The sequence below is a fragment of the Daktulosphaira vitifoliae genome, unplaced genomic scaffold, assembly GCF_025091365.1.
Source record: "Daktulosphaira vitifoliae isolate Bord-2020 unplaced genomic scaffold, ASM2509136v1 Scaffold_2, whole genome shotgun sequence".
Taxonomy (NCBI): Eukaryota; Metazoa; Arthropoda; class Insecta; order Hemiptera; family Phylloxeridae; genus Daktulosphaira; species Daktulosphaira vitifoliae.
The window spans coordinates 11,055,227-11,075,937 of record NW_026099573.1 but is presented as its reverse complement, the minus strand read 5'-3'; the positions used below and the strand labels follow the sequence as shown (position 1 = coordinate 11,075,937).

At 26.4% G+C, this 20,711-nt stretch overlaps 1 protein-coding gene and 1 long non-coding RNA gene across 2 annotated transcripts; one reads left to right on the top strand and one right to left on the bottom strand.

Moving 5' to 3' along the window:
- Positions 1-116: 116 nt before the first annotated feature.
- LOC126897496 (serine protease filzig-like) lies at positions 117-20,590 on the bottom strand. The gene is made up of 7 exons (XM_050671153.1): positions 20,100-20,590; positions 6,887-7,036; positions 4,623-6,785; positions 3,606-3,795; positions 2,972-3,237; positions 2,669-2,823; positions 117-698 (listed from the first exon to the last, which is right to left on the bottom strand). The coding sequence occupies exons 2-7, from the start codon at positions 7,020-7,022 to the stop codon at positions 534-536; spliced, it is 3,075 nt and encodes a 1,024-aa protein (XP_050527110.1). The 5' UTR covers positions 7,023-7,036; positions 20,100-20,590; the 3' UTR covers positions 117-533.
- Positions 9,494-16,759, top strand: LOC126897517 (uncharacterized). Its single transcript, XR_007702118.1, has 3 exons — positions 9,494-9,814; positions 13,296-13,432; positions 15,768-16,759. It is a non-coding gene; the product is annotated as an uncharacterized LOC126897517 (long non-coding RNA).
- Positions 20,591-20,711: the final 121 nt, after the last annotated feature.

Below are 20,711 nucleotides of genomic sequence, written 5' to 3'. Positions count from 1 at the left end.
AAACCTTCATAAGTAATTTGTTTCCAATAAGTTTAAAGATAATTAAGATATATTCATATTGTTTAATCAATAATTTATTACAAATTTCTCACACAATTACAATTTATAAAATCTTAAGGTGTACAACACAACAAACAGTAGAATTAAACTACCTTAATCACAATAAATTACGAATATAAAATCATACTAAAAACAATTGGTAGAAAAAAAAAGCAATGTACAAAAACCTATAGCTTAAAACAATAATATAAACAATAATAACTAGCGTAAAAATATTTAAACAATTTACAAAATTTAATAAATTATGGCGAATTAGTAATTCTGATTACTTACACATTTGGATATCACAAAAAGTTGAAATTAAAACTTAAAATATAGGTGCAATACGTTAACAACGAAAGTTAATGTCAAAACTGTTGAAGACATTAACTTGTAGTTTATTATTTTATAAAAATAAAAGTTAAGAACAAAGAAGGATTTTTTATTATAATAATTATTATAAATAAAAAATAAAGTCGGTCTAGTATTTTTAGTTAATGTACACCTGTAATGGCTTGCAACCAAGGTTTATAGTAAGTTGTTCTCATATAAACTCCAGGTAAGTATGGAGATGCACATTTAATACCATGTGAAACAGTACCAATCAAGGTCCATCGACCGTTGTCTTTCTCTACCATCAGTGGTCCTCCACTATCGCCCTATAAATAAACATTTCAGATTTATAAATAAGAAAACAAATAATTAATGTATGTTAAAATATAAAAGATTTTTATAAGTTGTATTGAATCTGGTTAATCTTAGTAGAACATCACTGTTTGAATATAATTTAATAAAAATAAAATTATAATCAATTGAAATTATATATATAATTGAAATTATAATCAATTAAATTTTTAAGGAAATAGTAATCATATAAAAGAGTATATACAAATCCAAATAGAAAAGGGATCTTAAATCCTTCATATTTATTTCAATTAAACAAGTGTAGTTGTAAACGATAAGCACTTGGATATCTATAAAAAAGATTGTCATTTATGAAATTATGATGAACATTTTTGGTTTAAAAGGTTTTTTTTGTCCTAAGTAAGATAAGAAATAATTATTTAACTATCACTAAATGCATTTTATAAGAACTTAGTCATAGGTAAAAAAAATGAACATTTATACATTTTTTTTTACATTAATTTTCAATTGTTTATGAAAAAACCAATTTAACTTTAAATTAATTTATAATCATATTATTCGATCGATCGATAACTGTAAATTGTAAATATGTATTATTCATCCACATAAAATTAAGCCCAAAGGAAATATATAAATATATATACTATAGATATATATTTATATATATCTATATATTTATAGTATACAAATATGGTAAACACGCAGTAACATATGCAATTTTTTAAATTTTTTTGAATAATAAATTTTAATTTTTTTTTAGAATTCAATCAATAAAAAAGCTAAAGACCGAAAATAGGTTAAAATATCTATAATTTATTGTACATTATTATGTATCATTGTACATATCATTATTTATCATATGTCTTAGGTTCTGTGATTTACCAAGAGTAATTTTTGTTATTATAATAATACAATATCGTTGAAGGTGTTAAAAAAATATATAGTAAGTGGAAATTAAAAAAATTAACGTTTTTATCTCTGCTCAATTAATATATTTTTAAGTGATTACTAATGTTTACTGTATTTCTGTGGTTCCTTAATTTTTTTTTTCATTTCTATGACTTAGTATTTTCTATGTATCTATGGTTTCTTAATATTTCATTTGTTATTCAAAGACTTAAAATAATAACCTTCCTAAAATATGCATTAGTGTAGATGCAATTGAAAATTCTGTATAATTATGTTGAATGGGCTCATATATAAATTTTGTTATTTCTAAATATAATTTTTAATCGCTTGTAAACTCTAAAACATGAAATTAGATAATTATCTAACTTTTATTTAAAGTAAACTATATCTCTAACTACGTTTGATTTAATTATCTGAACCAAAATTAGAAATTTGGAAGTTTAATTTTTTCACTTATTTATTATTTTTTAAATTATTTTATAGTGTAAAATATAATAAAAACAAGTTAAAGAGATTCTTCTCAAGAAATTCTGGATATTATTCTCGAAAAACATAGTAATTTTACATCAATAATTAAGGGTGTTTATGTACATCATAAATAACTAAAAAGATATTTAAGTGGTTATTATTGGTAATTACTCTATTTGAATGTTTTAAGAACTGATTTTTTTACTTATAATATATTATAAAATTGCATTAACATAATAGTGAAAGTTAATTCATTTACAAGATGGTTATTCCTAAATCTGCTAATAATGTTAATTTTAATATTTAAATTGATAACAACTCAAAAAATAATAAAAAAAGAATAAAATAATTTTTTTAACTGGAAACTTTTAAGAACCGGCTTTGGACTTAAATCCCTGAAAAATTAAAAGTTTAAAACCCTTAATAAAATCTAAAATTTTTAATTTTTTATCAAAAGAACCTCTTTTAAACTGATTCCTAAATATTTTAAAGGTTCCAACCTTTGGCTCTATATTTAAATTTTATAGCACATTAAATTAATATAATTTGTATGATTAAAACCTTACTATAAATATGTTAGCTTAAAAATATAATAATTTTTTATTACTTCACAAGAATCCTTCTGGCCGTTTGCATAACCAGCACATAAGAAACTATTCAATATAGTTTTCGAATGACCGCCTTTCTCAAATAGTTCTTGGCAAATTTGATTTTCTAATATAGGAACTTGGACTTCTTGTAAAATACTGGGTACTCCGCCTCCTAAAATTTTACTTCTATTAATATTAATGTATTTGGAAAATAAACAATAAGAATGTTTTAACTTATTTTTACGATGAAGATTTGTTTATTTTTTAAATTTCAAAGCTAGTAGTGTTTTCAATATATTAATTATTTATTTCGTATTTACCATATTTTAACCGACCCCAACCGGTAACGACTGCCATACGACCCGTAAAGTCATCATCTTCGTCTGGCATGCAAATTGGAACGATGTGTTGATCGTATGAGACAGGAGATTCTAATTCAAGCAAAGCTATGTCATTTTCAAATGTGGCCGCATCATATTGTCTATGTACGATGACCCGTTTAATTTTTTTACTGATACTTCTTTTAGACTCCACTTCACCGGTGATATCGTATTCGCCAAATACTGCTACAAGATGCGCTAAAAATCTATCAGAAAATGAAATAAATCTTAAATTCAATAAAAATTAATTGTTTGAGAAGTTTATTATATTTATAAATAGCTATCAAAATCCAAATACTAACATTTTTTCAACCAACAACAAAAAATTAAATGTTCTAATGCAAAAATCAAGTATTTTCAAATTAAATTATCAATTCAATATGATTGAAAGTAATGAACTTAGGAAATTATTTACGTGATTAAACCAATTATGTCTTATAAATCTAAAAGCGGTACTGAATGTAGGATCCTACAAAGTCTGAATCCCACATATTTAGATCCCCCACAATTAAATAAAAATAATTGTTTCCTAGGAACGTTTGCTTAAAATTAATACAAAAAAATTGTTCTCTACCCAGGTTGACAGTGAGCAGCTGATATTACATATTTCTGAGTAATTAATACTCCTCCACATTTGTTTTTGGTAAATAATCCAAGCCACGTGGATTCTTTCACTAACACTTGCCATGGCCATTCTCCAAACGATGATCCAGTACCACCAACGATTCTTCCATTTTTTTTTACTAACGGTCGAATTCCACAAGCTATAAAATAAGTTGTGTTTATTAATACATCATATTAATTAATTATGAAGTCCCAATAGTGTTTAAAAATACAAATCACATTTTTCATTAATTTTAATTTTAAAATTATAATTTTTACCAATGGTTTATTGTACATGAATCATATTATTATTTTATGATGAGTTAATTATTGCTAACGCATATATTATTATTGATGAAATTTGAGATACAATTATTATTAAAATTATTTTATTAGCTTTGATGCGAAGCTGAAAAGGTATTAGTTTTACTGTGTTTTTTTTTGTGTCTCTTACCATTTTTTCTTTTCTCTCATCGAACCGATTTCTTTCAACGATACGTCAAAAGATCAAAAATCGTATCTAGTTGAAGACATTACCCTCAAAAATTGAAAAAATTTCTCTCGTTCCCCGTAAATGGGGAAACCTCCAAAAAAAATTAAAAATTAAAAAATTGCTAATTTTTGAAATTTTTTTTACTTAAAACTGCCATAACTTTTTAAAAAATGTATGGATCAATACAATTTTTGTATAAGAAATAATATTTATATCCCTCTTTCATTCGACATGCTTTATCTTAATCAGGAAATATATAAGGAAATAGCAGATCATATAGTTTTTGGAATAATCCACTAATATTTGAAAATTAAACTTTATCTAAAGATTTGTATCGAAGCTTTTTTTATGATAGTGATTTTAATCACTGTCAGATATCATTATACTTCACCCAACTATGCCACATCATCACTGTGCCGCGACCCCACTGTGCTGGGTTTTTTTATATAAAGTTTTTACTTCATAAAAAATTTTTAATTTATGTATTTATCTTACTTTTTCTATAATCAGTTGGAGCTGTAGTGTAGTCGTTTTCGACATTTAATGTATCCACGAAGATAGTTGTCGCGGGAATTTTTGTAGGTTTCGGCCGTTTGGTTGGACTATCGGTAGGTTTAAATAACTGAACGGGTGTTAAAAGTATAGGAACTTTTGTAGGCTTTGCTGTTGTTGTAGATGGTTCTAGATATGGAGCGTCCGGAGGAGCAATAGGTGTTGGTTTATATGTAGACGTTGTCAATTTTGTAGGTTTAGTTGGTTTTGGGGATTTGGTCGGTTTGATAGTTGAACCCGATGGCTTTTTTATAGGTGTTGGTGATTCGTCATTACTAATAGTTACGTTTAGGGTTTGTTCTCCAGACATAAGAACCTTTTCCAAATCTTCAAAGTTACCTTGTAATGACTGGACTACTTTTTCAACAAACAAGTGTACCTTTTCGTCAAGGTTCTCGTCAGTATGTAATTGAGGTATAGAATTGGTATCTGTTTCATAATCAGTATTTTCAGATAGATCATTTGTTTGATTTGTAATAGGGCTTCGTACAGGGGGGAAAGCAAACGTTTCATTTGAATTAAATGTTGCCGGATCGTAGTTAGTTAAGTTGTATGGATATGGTAGATTTGGTTTATTATTTAATTGAACCGAATCTGAAGTGACAAATACTTGACCTGGAGTTACAGGAGATGGATAATCTGAATCATTAATAAGAGGAGGAGCATAGGTAACAGTAGTTGGCTTGTAACCGCTGCTAGACGAAGAGCCAATTACGGCTAAATGATTATGATTAATCACTGGTTTGGCAGTTGAATATGAAGCACTTCCGGGACCGTGGTACTTATTGTTAACTGCCGTATAAATACTATCACTAGTATGTATAGTACTGCTCAATGTGGTGGGTTTACTAGTCGTGTAATACGTGGGTTTGGACACTAACGGTTTAGCGGATGTATGAATGATTGGATGTCCATTTACTTGCGCGTCACTTGAAGTCGCAGGCACAAATGTTGTATGTTGATAATTTGTCGTGTATGCAGCACTCAATGATGGCTTTCCAGTAACTATAATACTCTGGGAAGGTTTCACATGTGGTCGGTGGTATGTTATTGATTGAGTAGTAGTCGATGTATACTTAATGGGATTTTTAGAATCGGACAAAGAGCTTAATACAATCACTGTAGGCGCTACGGCATCTTGGTCGGCAGTTGGATTTATAGTAGTTGGTTTTACTTCAAAGTGAGGTCCAGGTAAGTGATGGGTAGAGGTAGCAAGACCACCATAATTTGAAGTTGTTGGTCTATATTCGTTATGGTGGTACAATCCAGTTGGTCTTGTAGACGGATATGATTGTGATAGTCCATAGTAAGGAGTTTTAGAATTAGCATCAATGGAACCCCAAGTATAAAGAGCTTGTGAAGAGGAAGACGAATGAGTAAAAGATTCGGCTACAGCAGGCTCAGGATCAGATATAGGTACAGTATGGTTTAATATAGATAAAATGTGATGTATAGAATTGGTCTCTTCTGGTGATTTATTTGGATCGTTAAAAGTTAGTGTGGGTACTAGCACCATATTATCATAATCATCGTGAGATGACGGTCCTTGATATGAAACTGTTGTTGTTTTACGAATATTTGGTATTGAATCAGTCGACTTTGATACAGGTGATGTTTGACCATTTCCAGGAATTTTAATTTTACTTTGAAATCCGTTAGGGGGCGTTGTCTGAAGTATATCTGCCATATTATTACTGGGGTAATTATGAATAAGTGTAAAATTTTTTATCAAGTCTGCGATGTCTTCAGGTCTGTACATATTCTGTACTGCAGTACCATTTCGGTGTAAAAGTATAGTGTCTGCAACTGGTTGCAGTTGAATTTCGGGTTTGATAGAATGAACAGTCGTATCAGACACTGTACTCATTGAGTTTGACGAATGACTTGCTAGGTTATGCTCAAGCGTAGGCCCTTTAACTCCCGGTGGTAATTGGCAACAAGCACCAAATAGAAATACGTCAACGCATGAGCCAATAACTGTACCACCAAGTTGGTTGCATTCGTAGTTAAACATACAAACTCCATCAGGATATGCATTGTTTTTATACGTATTTTCAGTGTTTTTACACGCCTTTGGTACAATTCGATATCCACCAAACTTTCTACCTATAATGTATATATTTAAGCATTAAAATTGATTTTAAATTAAATCAAGTCAAACTAAATAACATTTTTATTATTAAAAAATAATAAAATATGTTAACTACCTTGTGGAATTGAGGTTTCTTGATTAAAAAGAGTATTTTTGTATGACACCTCAAAAGCGGACATATGTAGAGGTATGATTGTGGTTAACCAATAATATGACAGCAGCCGAAGAGCGGTCAAGCAGTTCTGGGACATATTGAGGTCTCATCCTATAACAGAAAATCAATTAAATATGCACTAAATTTCTAAATTAAGATAAACATTGTAAAACTATAAATGCATGATATAATTGTTAATTAGTAGTATTAAAATTAAGCAACACGAAACAGTAAAAAAGATGTTACATATTATTTGTTTGAAAATAATTGTTGGAAACAAATATTTTTTTAACCAATTTTTATAAATGTTATATTTTATAATATTTTGAATTTTATTTAATAATAGGTGATTAACAAAAAGTTAAATTAAGTTAATATAGAATCTAAATATCTCCGTTAAGCTAAAAAGTTTAACTTATTAACTCGTTTATGTCTAGCCTTAGTAATTGTAGTATAAATCAAGATTTTTATCTCATTTTATAATTTGCTTTTCTTTTGTTTTTTCATCATTAATTCTAAGGTAAAATAAATTGTATTATTTTAGAATCGTTTTTCCACATTAAGTAAAAATATAATATGTATAAAAAAATTACGGAACAGAGTAGTTTGCTGTTATACCCAAAATATTTTTGAAAATAAAATGACGATGACTTTTTATTTTAATTCATATATTATTTTAAAGATGATTGATATCATTTTGTGTGAAGCACACAACCGAATGACTGCAGCTGTCATCTTAATCTTTAACACATTCATGAAAAAATTAATGTCATATTAAAATTTCTTTTCTTGCTTTAATTATTTGTAATCTATTTTTTAATACTTAATAAAAATAAATACATGACTTTTCCGTGAACTTTTTTACTCAAGAGTATGTTTTATTCTGTATTTACGTGGACAAAACTATTTGATTACATTTCTTTTAAAGAAAGAAGTCAATAAATATGAAACTAAAAATTAAAAAACAATCATATATCCAAATTAAATATTTAATAAAGGATAAAAATATTGATTTGCTTAAAATACCCAAATACGATTTTAATTGTTAGAAAAATTGCTACAATTGAACCAGCTTTTGAAAAGTAGCTTCATATGTGCATAATATATTGATAGTTATTTGATTATTATGTTTTCAACGATTTAGAAACGTTTGAATTGATAACACACATGTTTTTATGTGCTACTTATACTTAATATATTAAGTAAAAGTAACACAAAAATTCCATATAGTTTTTCTATAAAATTTATGTATTATCAGGAAAACTTATTTACTCGATGATTTTTCCACTTTTTACTCGTTGAATCTGTTATTTTACTACAATATATGACACCTGTTACACTCAATCGAGACAAAGTATATTAACTTGTTTAAAAAAATGTATAAAATTAACTAATTTTTACATTGTTCGATGTTATCTTTTAGTAAATTCATTGAAAACAAAAAATAATATCCATAATTTTAACATTTCAGAAAAATAATAAAAACTAACTATCAGCATACTTATAAATTATCATTTAGTTTTAAATTATTGTTCAATAATAACGAATGCTTTTTAATATGATCAATATGAGTTAGATTTTATACATTGTTAAGTGCTTAATAAAAGTAAATACCTTGTTTTCAAAAACCATATATTTATAAACTAAAAAGTTTTGGCCCTGTTCTTATAAAACTTATTTTATATTACATATAAATTAAGTAAATTTTTTAATAAAAACTTTTAAAAAATTGTGGATTTTTATTATGTGTGATACAATAATTAATGATTTCATAAATACAAAAATTAAGTTTTCTTGGTTATATGATAAAAAATTATAACGCTTACAAAATTAAAAACCATGAAATTAGTATTTTTAAAAAATATTTTCATAATTTTAACTTTATTAACATATCATCATATAATTATCATTAATTAACACATATAAAATTTATCCACTTTTGAATATTATGAAATATTGAAATATTATATATTACAGTTAAACTGGTGTTTTTAATCTAATATGAAATACCTTATAATTGAGTTCCTAACAAAATATTTTTTAATTCTAAAAGAATTTTTTATAAATAATGTGCATTCGAGTGGAACGGTCAATTGAAAACGAGAGTTTTATTCAGATCTATTGTTTTGGACACAACACGTCACGACGAGTTATTGTTAATACTATTGGTATCAAAAATAGAATTACTGTAATTTTTGTTGTCAATAACCAAATTTTATAGTCAAGAATAAAAACAATACAATCTTATAAACAAGCTTTAAATTCGTAGTATAAATATTATTAATTATTATATTTTTTTCAATCAACTTAAAAGTCCACACCCGTTGGAATTGTAGAAGAGTTTCACCATTTTTATTTAAGATTACATGCATTTTAATTATTATACTCAAGCATTTCCGGTATCAATAATAGTTTTCGCATATTATTTATAGTTATTTTTATTTAGACAAAAACTGATAATGAATGAAACGAATAAGTAAATGATTTTTTTTTACAGTGTTCGTCAATAACAAACTTAGTGTGATTGGCTCTACTATGATTTACTTGTTATTATCATTACTGAACAACACGTGTTTGCCGTAGCTATTATATCGTTTACTGCGTTTGGGTCTGATTTTATGTTATTTTTCTGGCAAAAGTCAACAGCACCGGAAGATTTCGTGACTCGTTTGATACTTTCTATGTTTTGGACAATAACATCAAGTACAAAATCTCTGTAAAGTACTGGACATAGTTTTCCTGATATTGACCTTAACTTTCGTAACACACAGCTGTTGTCTGTTTGTGCGGGCGCGAGCCAAGCGAACAGAGTTTCACTTTGCGTTGGTAATTATTATTCATTGGACCGTTTAGCCTACATGTACTCAATGCAAATGAATGTTCATCCAGGTCAGTATAGTTCCGGCAGTGAATGTGTTGTAGTCATTACACTGTTATTATTATCATCGCCATATTAATAATTATTTTAGACATACACTTATTTATTGGCCGGTTCCTATAATAAACCATAATTATTGTTGTTCGCACAGCGCAATCGCAAAATTCATACGTTTCCCATCCTATCAAAGACGACAAAAAAAATAATTCACACGCGCTTTGTAAGCAATACTGTCATTTCTTTCTGTTATATGCATATTTTTGTAATAAATCTGCTGATTTTTTTTTTCTTAAACTCCATGTCTGTTAAAACGAGCATTTTTTCATTTCGACTTTCATTTAATAAAATCTTTAAAATGAATTTATCAAAGCTTAGATTTTAAGATAACTATATTTATTACATGACTGATCAACTTGTTAAGTTAATATAAGTTGAAAAACGATTTTTTTAATTTTTATGACTTTTAAATTCGGCAATAAAAATTATTCGTTCAGTAACAGTTACATAAGATGGTAAACAGATTTTAGAGTAATTTTTGTTAAATTAGGTTTTAAATGAATGCGACTGTTGCTGATGAATTAATTGCTAAGAAAACTTTTAATTGACAAGCAAAAAAGTAATTCTTCTGTATAAAATTTGTCATAGACAGATAATACCTTAAACGAAATAATTTTTTCCGGTAAAATTAATAATTAAAATTAGTTAAATAAATCGACAGATTTAACTCCAAAAAACAATACAAAAATCTGAAAAATCCACACAAAATATTTAACAACTTTCATCTATGTATTGCCTATCGACAAGAATAGTAACATACATAGAAAGAATAAATTTACAGGTGATAAAATAAAATATGTGATATTCTAAAAATGTCGACTAATAACTTTGTAAAAAAATCGATGAATTCAAGTTTTCAAAAAAATGTTCTAATCATGTTGATAAGTGCATTTTTCAAATTCACGTAATTTATAAAATACAAAAATTCCAAATAAAAATGGTTTAAGCAAAATTAGAAATTATCAGATTCGATGACATATATCCTGTTCTTTCAATCATTGTGCTATATTAATTATTAAAATTGTATTATACAATGATGCCATTGGATATCAATATCACCGATGTCAAATCTCACACATTATTATGTTTATTATTATATTCTTATCAATGAGTCATATTAAGGTGATAGGTGGGCGTTTTTTAGAGTATGATACATAGATAGTGTCATTAGCTATAATTAAATTTTGACTGGATAATGAAAAATTTTCACTGAATACATTAACTGTTCGTTGTGTTTGTACATTTTTTTGTGAGATTCAACTTATTCACGTTCAACGATTGTTTTTTTCTTGTAAGCAATCGGTTGTACGTCTAAAACGTGACTTTCATTTTCCTATGGGTCGCGCTTCTAGCTTTTTATCAATAGTTTCTTAATACAGTGCATAAAATAAAAAATAGCAACATCATTTAATCACTTTTTCTCGCTCTATATCGTTTTTGTGCGGCATTGTTTTATTTAATTAAAATGTTCAACTATACAGGGTGTATCTACATGAATCAACACGTTAAATTAACTTTGGCGCCTATTAGCATTTATTTAATACATTTTCTATTTTAATTTTTTTTTGTCAGTGTTTTAATTACTTATACAAAAAAATAAAAAATTATTTGTCACTTTATTTTTTATGGAAAAATGTAGTATCAGCCATTGCGTGTAATCATCAAATATTTTTTGTTTCGTAAATCAACGATTTATATTTATTAAAACATTATTAATAACTTCAATATAATTACCTGTGATTTATTTCTATAAAATTGCTTCGAAGAAAAACGAGTGATAAATAATTAAGGTTAAATAATTTAATATTTAAAAATATTTAATACCGAACAAAAAACTTGGTACAATTAATTAATCAATGTATAATTTATCGAATACCGCGATTCGTAAAAGAAAATTATTACCATCATGTAAACAATAAATTGTTAGTTGATCATTTTCTGTATCGTTTAACTGTTTAAGTATAATAGTTAAATTTAATATAATAATAGTTTGAATATAATAGTTAAACAGTTTACATCATAATAAATGATTTATACATTTTTTTTTTGGCACCTTAATTCGAATATGTAACTTGAAACATTGACAAAAATTTTCTCTTTTATTTCTGAATTCGTAAGCTTAATTTTACTTTTATATGTAACTCGTTTTACACTCAATATATTTTATCGACGTTTTGGCATTGGCTGTCGAATGAGAAATACATTTTAGTTTTGGTAAATATCATAAATATAATCAATTTAATTGTACACGATTATCTAGTTATTTTTTTATTATACTGCACAAATTAGCTATTTATATGTCTAAGTGCATCTATAAAATTTCAGGTTCCAAATATATTTCATTATCATTATACGTTTTTAAATAAAATTGTAGAGAAAATTGAAGATTTTATAAATTAATCTTAACCTAAACACTTATAATAAATATTTAATAAGTATTAATTCGGTTGAATTATGTTTTCGTTTTCACTAATGACTGCTCTTGTTATCATCATGTATAGAAGCCCCGATGAATCGTCATAATGGCACCACTATATACCATAGGGGGAGGTACACTGTAAGTAGTTTACGTAACAAAACTTTAAATAATAATAGTTTGAAAATTCGTTTTAAATTTACAATTAATACAAAATGTGGAATTTTTACATTAATATCATCTTTTTCCAAAATAAAATGCAAAATTTCACAATAGTTATAAAAAGTTTCAGTATAAATTTTTACAACGCTTGACTATATTTAGAATCAATGTCGTGAATTCAATTAAAATATATGTTTGTATTTTTTATTTTTTTTAGTGGATTAAAAGTGAAATCGTCCTAAACTACTTAATATCAACAGTTGTTTTTACTTTTTTTATCATTATATATATATATGAAGAATGCCATTTAATAAGTATCCTATTTAAAAAAATAAAATACCAGAAATCTTATATACTAACTTAATCAGTAGGCAACTGGTTTTATTGATGTTATTTTTATTGTATACTACTTACACACATAAATTATATTAATTTATTAACAAATAATTACAATAATTCTCAATTTCATGAATAATAGAACTTAAAATAGTATGTAACGTGGCTTGTTTAAAATAATTTGATAATTTTGTGGGAAAATGTTAATAAATTTCAAAAATTTTAAGTACCTGGTTTTTTGTCCTACTTTTTTCAAAATAGAAAACACTAGAATGGAATATGATCATCAAATTATAGTTTGTAATAACGTTAGCATGTGATATGATGACTTTATTATATCGAAATAAGACATTGTACTTAATAAAATTTTAACGGGGAATCACACGTTATACTTTCTTGTTTTGATGTTACCTGAGTTTTATAGTAAGTAGTTCCTATTTTTTTTTTTAATGTACATATGATTTATTTGTTTTGTCTCAGATGAAATTTATATAAAACTTTCTTTCTAATCTTGATTTTAGGATTGTATTACTGTAGAGGAATGGACAGGGATCAAATGGAGTTCGGTGCAAAATAGACGAATACAATCACAAGATTATCGAAGGCAACGATCTCACGACTAGTCTTACAATACATTGTTTATGTAGTTAACGCACAAGTGTGGACTTTAATTCGTTAATGTCAACATATATATATATGTCATTAAAAAATTAAGTAAATAGTAAAAGAAAATAGAAATCTGAGTACATTTATGAAGAATTTTTATTGTTAAACATTTTACACCAATATAGTTAAGCCAAAAAAGTTTCTAGGATTTGTGTTATTATAGAATGTTCCGTATGATTTGATAGGTATCATAGATAAATTACGTTTTAAAATAATTTATAAATTATAGGAAAAATAATCTCTAGCTGGTGAAAGTAAGTTGGGGAAATATATGAAAACATCATAAAAATTAATTTAAAAAAGATGATCATATACTTAAAATGAATTAGTAATTATCAAAATTGTTTTATGATTGTTTTGGTTGAAGCCAAACAGATAGTTAATAATATATTTTCATCAGTGAAAGTGAAAGATATCATGAATGTATAATCTAATAAAGTATTTGTGGTCGAATATTTTTTAATATGCGAGTAAATCGAAAAATAAATCGCCAAGATTTCCATATAGTTACAGTGGTCAGGTTTTACATAGTTGTGGTTCATTTTGTTATTGATTTTTCTATTTCTCTCCTGGCGAAAACGTTTTTCTAGTTATTTTCATCCGCATCTGATAATCGGCATCTTAATGCTTTTTAATTTCTCAATGGAATTCTAGTTAAATACAATCATAACATTGTATTAATAATTAAAACTTGGTGGTTTTAAATAGGAAAACAATCTATGGATCGATTTATCATGGCGCGTTTTAGTCGCTTTTACTTTTTTCTTATCTTACACGTTTGTGCGTGCATAATTTTCAGCTGCCACCAAATGAAATGTGTAATAATTAAAACCATAAAATAAAAGCACACATTTGATATGCCGTTGATTAAATTCCGTTATTTAAATAAAGAAAATCTTTCTTAGAATACACTAAAATATTAGTCATTACTACTCGTTTTATTTTCACTATAGAAAACGTGGAATGCGGATGAAAATATTCTGATAGTTCAGATTTTTCTTGTAAACGTTATTTCCATTATCACTCAATGAGATTGTTACACTAGATATTAAGGACGCACTTCTATTCAAATAAATAATAGGTGAATAAATCATCATAAATGACATATTCGATTAATTATATACACACAGCTTTATAATCTTATTCGAATTAAAATATCATATATACCATTTCAGTTCATGAAACTAATGAATAAAAACTTTAAATTGTTTAAAATAAGTTTTATGCGTTATCTTTGAGATCACTTTATTTTAATTCGAGTAATACTTAAAAATGATACAATGTTTTTCTTAAAGAACACTTTTTATAAACAGTTAGTGCCTCTATAACACTTGTTATATATTTATAACAATTCTATTCACTCTTTCCTTCCATAGGAATCCTCATTTATTTGCAAATTTCGTTATATTATATGAAATATTAGCGAAATTACTAGTTATTGAATGACATATTCTTGTCATAAACAATTTGTTCCCAAATTATTTTCGTCTTACGAGATGCTCTTTTGTTTTTCACAAACTTTAGTACGGAACGAGTATTCTTCAAAATATTTAAAATAATTGTAATGCCAGTACTAATATACTTTCTAACGTGGAAAGACACGTATAACATAATATTCGTTAATGCATTTCGAGGAATACACCATGTATTCCTCCGTACGTTATGGAAAATCGAAAACAGTTTTTACTTTTCAATTGGATTTTTTTTTTAATAATGAAGAAAGCGTGTGTGATTTACTGTATTTGGTAATATACTAGAAAATGATCGAACAAATCAAACGTATTTTCTCTATTGTTACAGATATATTTTTGTTTTTAAATTAATAATATTATTGTAAAATATGTATTTGTATACTTTACCGTTTTCTTTGGTTCATCAGCGTAACAATAATTTCTCTTTTTTATTTATACAATACTATTGTTATTTATATTAAACATTTATCGGTTTTCTCCGATTTTAATAATCCAAAAACAACAGGCGAATTGCAAACGTATAAATAAAAATAACGCGATTAGATTTGTACGTGGAAACATGTGTATCTTAGAAAACCATGTCATTATTTTTTATTTTTAAACAAAGAGTAGTATCATGTTTGTAAAGTTTTTATAAATCAACCAAACAAAAAACTATTTAACGTCCACAAATTGTTTTATTTATTGATAATTCAAGTATTTGATTTATACTAAAAGTTCAAATCACCAGTACCATAGAGAATCGAGATTAGCCTTTAGAGTAATGTATTGTGATTTTAAAAAATGACAAGAAAACCAAGTCGTTCCGTGAACTAATATATTTTACGAATTGGTTTTTCTTTTTCTTTTTTTTAGAATCAATATGTCATTAGTGATCTCCACAGATCTATTTGTTGTTAGATACACGACTGACCAAGGACTGACAATGGTTTAAACAAATACAAGAGAATGTGTTGAAGTGGACTAGATCGAACACGCAATCAACGATATTCGTATGAAACAGCTCCTTGTCAATGTGTTTGCTAGGATAAACCTCTCCATTGATCTCTAAAGATCTATTGCTGTTATTATAAATTCTTTCGTTACTTCGAATATTGTAAACCTCGAACTTTAAAAACATTTATTATGTTACAATACCATTAAGTGAAATTAAAAATTTATTTATTCCACCTAGCAAAAGACAGCGAAAGTGACGAATAAATTAAATATAAGATTTGATCTTGCATGTGAAACCATATCGAGCACTTAGACGGGATAAAGGTAATATTAATTAATGATGTTATAGTAAACTTGTAAATATACTGTAAGTTAAATCGATTACCGATCATCGAATTATGAGAAAAACACAATTATCATGGCACGTCATCGCCGTTATTCGCATCATCATCAAATTTCAGTTAGTTAGAAGGGCTAAACATTAAAAAATTTACGAAAACACTGATTTACAGTTAGTATTGTGGATATAAAGACAAGTAAAAATTGGATTTTGGAGATGTAAAACCAATGATAATGATTTTTCTCTTCTATACTAACAACAACCATTTATGTATGTGTTATGAATTTTTAATTGAGTTGTAAATTATACATCTGATGAATGTTTTGTAAGAATAAATTAACTATCAGTGACTTTAACGCCCATGTCGCTTGTGTAGACAATACGCTTTACTCGTTTCCTATTTTGTATTATCAGCTTTATGTGTCTTTAATAAGAAAAAGTAATTAATTAGTGATTAATTATATTTCTCGTAAGAAGTATAACGGCTTCATGTTTTGGTTGGTCACGCGATTCTATGTCCTATTTATATATTTATATATTGAGTACTGTTATTTTTTCTTAACAATTCATATTCGACAATCGGATGTACATAATAATATATCTCACCTATACAAATCAGTTGTATTTTCGATTTCTCTTGGTCAATTATTTCAGATTTGAACAACGAGTACATCTCTTATAAATAATGTATTAGAGTGATAAGAATGAGACATTTGGCAAAATGAAAAAAAATCAGAATTAGATGCATGCAATATCGTTTTAAAATATTTGCACGTTTATTATTAGTTTTCTATGAAATAAAGATGAATAAGAAGAATATTTAAAAAACCATGTTATTTTAAAAATAACATAAATTAAAAAATATTATTAATGTTGATTATTAATTGTTGAATAAACTATAATTAAAAACAAATTAAACTATTAAAACCACGAAGTGTATCACAGTTGTTAAAATATGTGTTACTTGTAGTGCTCATGGCAAATAGTAACAATTATGCGAAATTCATAAAATTCCATATTTCATAATTTCTATTAATTTATAAATTAATGTATTAAATTCATAAAGTTCCTATAATATATAATATAAAACGCACGTGCGTTTTGTTTTCTATACAAATTGACCAACCAATAAACAGGTGGTTTTCCTTACCTTAATATGAAAGAAAACTAAAAGGCCATTAAGCTGCAAAATCTATGAAATATGCTTATATATAAAATTATTAATTTTTAAAAATTTGAGTTTTTAATTTTTAACAAAATTTATAATTGTTTTCAAAAATTACTCCAAAATCTATATAAAATTATATTAATGGACAAAATTTAAGTTATTACTTGTAATACTTGTCTGATAATATGCCTTGAATTAATAGTTTACGTTGATACATTAATTCTACACTTATTTTTAATTATTTATATTGACTATTAATTGTATAAATATTGATAAGTTTGTTTTATTATTCCTTAGTAATTATTTAAATTTAATAGTGCTCGACAGACACATAGTTAAATAGACCATTAAACATAGCCTTTTTAATAATAAATGTCGTAAAAAAGTATTATATATATATATAAAAAAAAATAGATCATCACTTGTGGTAAAAATGATATAAAATTAAAATTATATGAAAAATATTGACTTAAAACTAAACATTTATTAAAATATCTAATTCAAAAAGCCACATAAAAACTACTAAAAAATCGCAGATAAGTATTTTATTTTTTATACTTCCATATAGTACAATGATGTTTGTAATTTTTTTTTATTAAATTACTTACGACAAATACACGACGATTGTTGTTTTTAGTATTAAATTAAAGACATTTTTTTGTATTATAAGACATGTAACCACAAATACCTCAAAAGTTAAACTACTTCCTTATCGTAGCAAATATTTTTGATTATGTATACATCTAGTATTCTTTTAATTTAATTTTTTTGAGACATATTATCTTTATTTACTTTATATTCAATAGTGTCTAGTAAATTATATTTGATTTTACTAGTATGAAAATAAATACTAAACCAAAACATTAAAGAATCCCATGTATATTTTGTTTTTTATATTGAGGAATAAAATGACCGAATTAAACTTGAAGTGTGTGAACTGTAATAGATTACTATAGATTTATCAAACTTAAAAAATCTCTTACAATGATTATTTTGCGATGTTATAAAATATGTAATTTTCACTATATTACGGTTATAACGTATAATTGGGTGATTACAATTTTATTATTAAGATAAAATGCATTAAGTGTACGCCACGTGAACACTGATACAGTTATATATCTTGATATTATTTTTTTGGTATGTTAGTAGTTTATTTAGTCCGCACACAAATGTATACTAAATAGAATTCATATTTTTATACTTTGATATAAAAGAATTTATAGACAGATATACTTTATATAATTTTTTAATTTAATAACAACTATAAATTCCACATAGCTGTATTTTATTTTAAATAAGTAAGTCTGGAATTGTATAAGTTTTGTTTAATTATTTATTGAAGTTGTAATACATATTATAATATAAACCGAATGAAAGTTCCATCTATTAATCAATAACTTTTTTCACTAAAAAAAAAAAAAGAAAAGTTAATGCTCCCATTAATTTTAAGGTTAAATTTTTGCTAATTTTAAAACAATACGTTATTTAGTTGAACAAAGGTAACTGCAGTACTGTTATTCAGTATAATTAGTCTTTACTATAATATACAACGTGCATTATTTTTATAAAATTTCAGTAATTTTATATTTGATAACATTTTTAAAGTTTTATTTTTATTCGCGTGTAACAACAAATAACTATAAATCTGCTTATGTCGATTAAAAATAATTCAAGTTATTTGCATTGAACTTGTAATTTGAAAAAAGCAGTAACTCGTAATTAATTAGAGCTACTTATTAAAATAAAGTTAGCATCAAAGCACAAATTTTTACTTTGTTTTAAATTATTGTTCTTCTGCTTATAGTCACGTTACATACTTAAACTATTAGTAACAAGTTGTACTGTTAAAAAATATTTACAGAAAAATAAAAGTATGTTATGCATGGCAATTTAAATGATATAGTTGACTGTTTTATAAAAATCATTAAGATATTTTTCAAATCCTAATTTATTTATTAAAAAAAAATTCTAAAATTAATAAATAAGGCCGTTAAATTAATGACCGATTGGCTATATAATAAATATAACCAAATATAATAATAATAATAATGTATATTAGTGAATTGAGGTTTAAATTGAACTTAAAAAGAAATTATATTTATTGTGAGAATATAAATAATTACCAGGAAAAGTAAAGTTTGATTAGTAAAGTTACCGAAAATTTATCTTAGATTGAATAACATTTACAGGAAAACGTTCTCGAGTCTGTCGATGGTTTCTGAATTTGACATAAAAGCGTAAAAATGGAAATTACAAATCTATGTAGGCCAACGTGCTTAGCAAAAGGAAGTTCCAGTCACCCGGTTTATTTCGTCATACGAATAATAACGACAACGGTCGTTTAGAATTTTGCTTTTCATACTTTCGCTAATCCGCTTTAAACATTTGCGTAGGACGTTTCGACATTATCATTATATTAATTTAATAAAAGAATATACAATGTAGCCATTATGAACGCCATTAAGCTCGTGTTATTAACATTTAAAGGTTTAGTTGAGTAATAAAATAAATAGCCTGTGATAACCAAAATAAATAAGCTATTCAACTACATGCATACAGCAGAGTAAACTTTTATGTTGAAATATTACTATCTCCATAATGTCATGAATAATGGGCTGCCTAAATGTTTAAAGTGTACACTTTTGCACAGTAATTTAAAAAAAGACGAATAAAGTTTTAAACCAAACACAAAAATCACCAACATTCATCAATCAGATAAAATAATGGCTAAACGTCTTACCAGTCAACGAGTTGCAATTTGTCGCGATTCAATCTTTGCGAAGGAATTGCTATTTACTAGACAATATTCTGAACCGCAGTCTGTGATCTTTGATTAACTCTCCCGATACACCTCACGTAATTTTGTACATATTAGGACTTGAATTGAAGTGTAACCGCTTAATGGTTAATAGATACGATTAAAAAATGAACTTTTATCAACTTTGCACTTTTCAACGCATAACAGTCAAGTTAAAATACGTTATCCGAACAAGAAACGGAGAATGATATTTTTTGGAACCTTTCGAGTTGCAGAGAACAATACGCCGGAAATTCGTAAAAATGTGACTCAAAAGATTCCCGAGAAGAAGACGACCGACGGCGGTGGCGATGACCGACGACGAGGAGATCGAACGGAAGACGATAACAGTGTGTACGCCTTGAACTCTCTGCCGAAATGGGAAACCTTGAACTGAACCGAGTAACCGGTCTGTTGATTGTCCTACTGACTCAGTCATCGAAATCCAAACGGAATTTACGGTGTGACTGCGACGGCTGCCGTCTGCGCCAAGAGAGGGGCACGCGCGAGTAGGGAGGCCGAAGAATTCTCTGGCCGCCGATCTAATAGGTAACG

What these genes read in the sequence shown, in the direction of transcription:
- LOC126897496 (XM_050671153.1), bottom strand. Translation starts at nt 7,022, where the DNA reads ATGTCCCAGAACTGCTTGACCGCTCTTCGGCTGCTGTCATATTATTGG. An exon ending in GCTGCTCACTGTCAACCTGG is followed by an intron (nt 3,238 to 3,605) that starts GTAGAGAACAAT and finishes ATTTTCTGATAG; the next exon opens with ATTTTTAGCGCATCTTGTAG. An exon ending in GCCAGAAGGATTCTTGTGAA is followed by an intron (nt 699 to 2,668) that starts GTAATAAAAAAT and finishes GTTTATTTATAG; the next exon opens with GGCGATAGTGGAGGACCACT.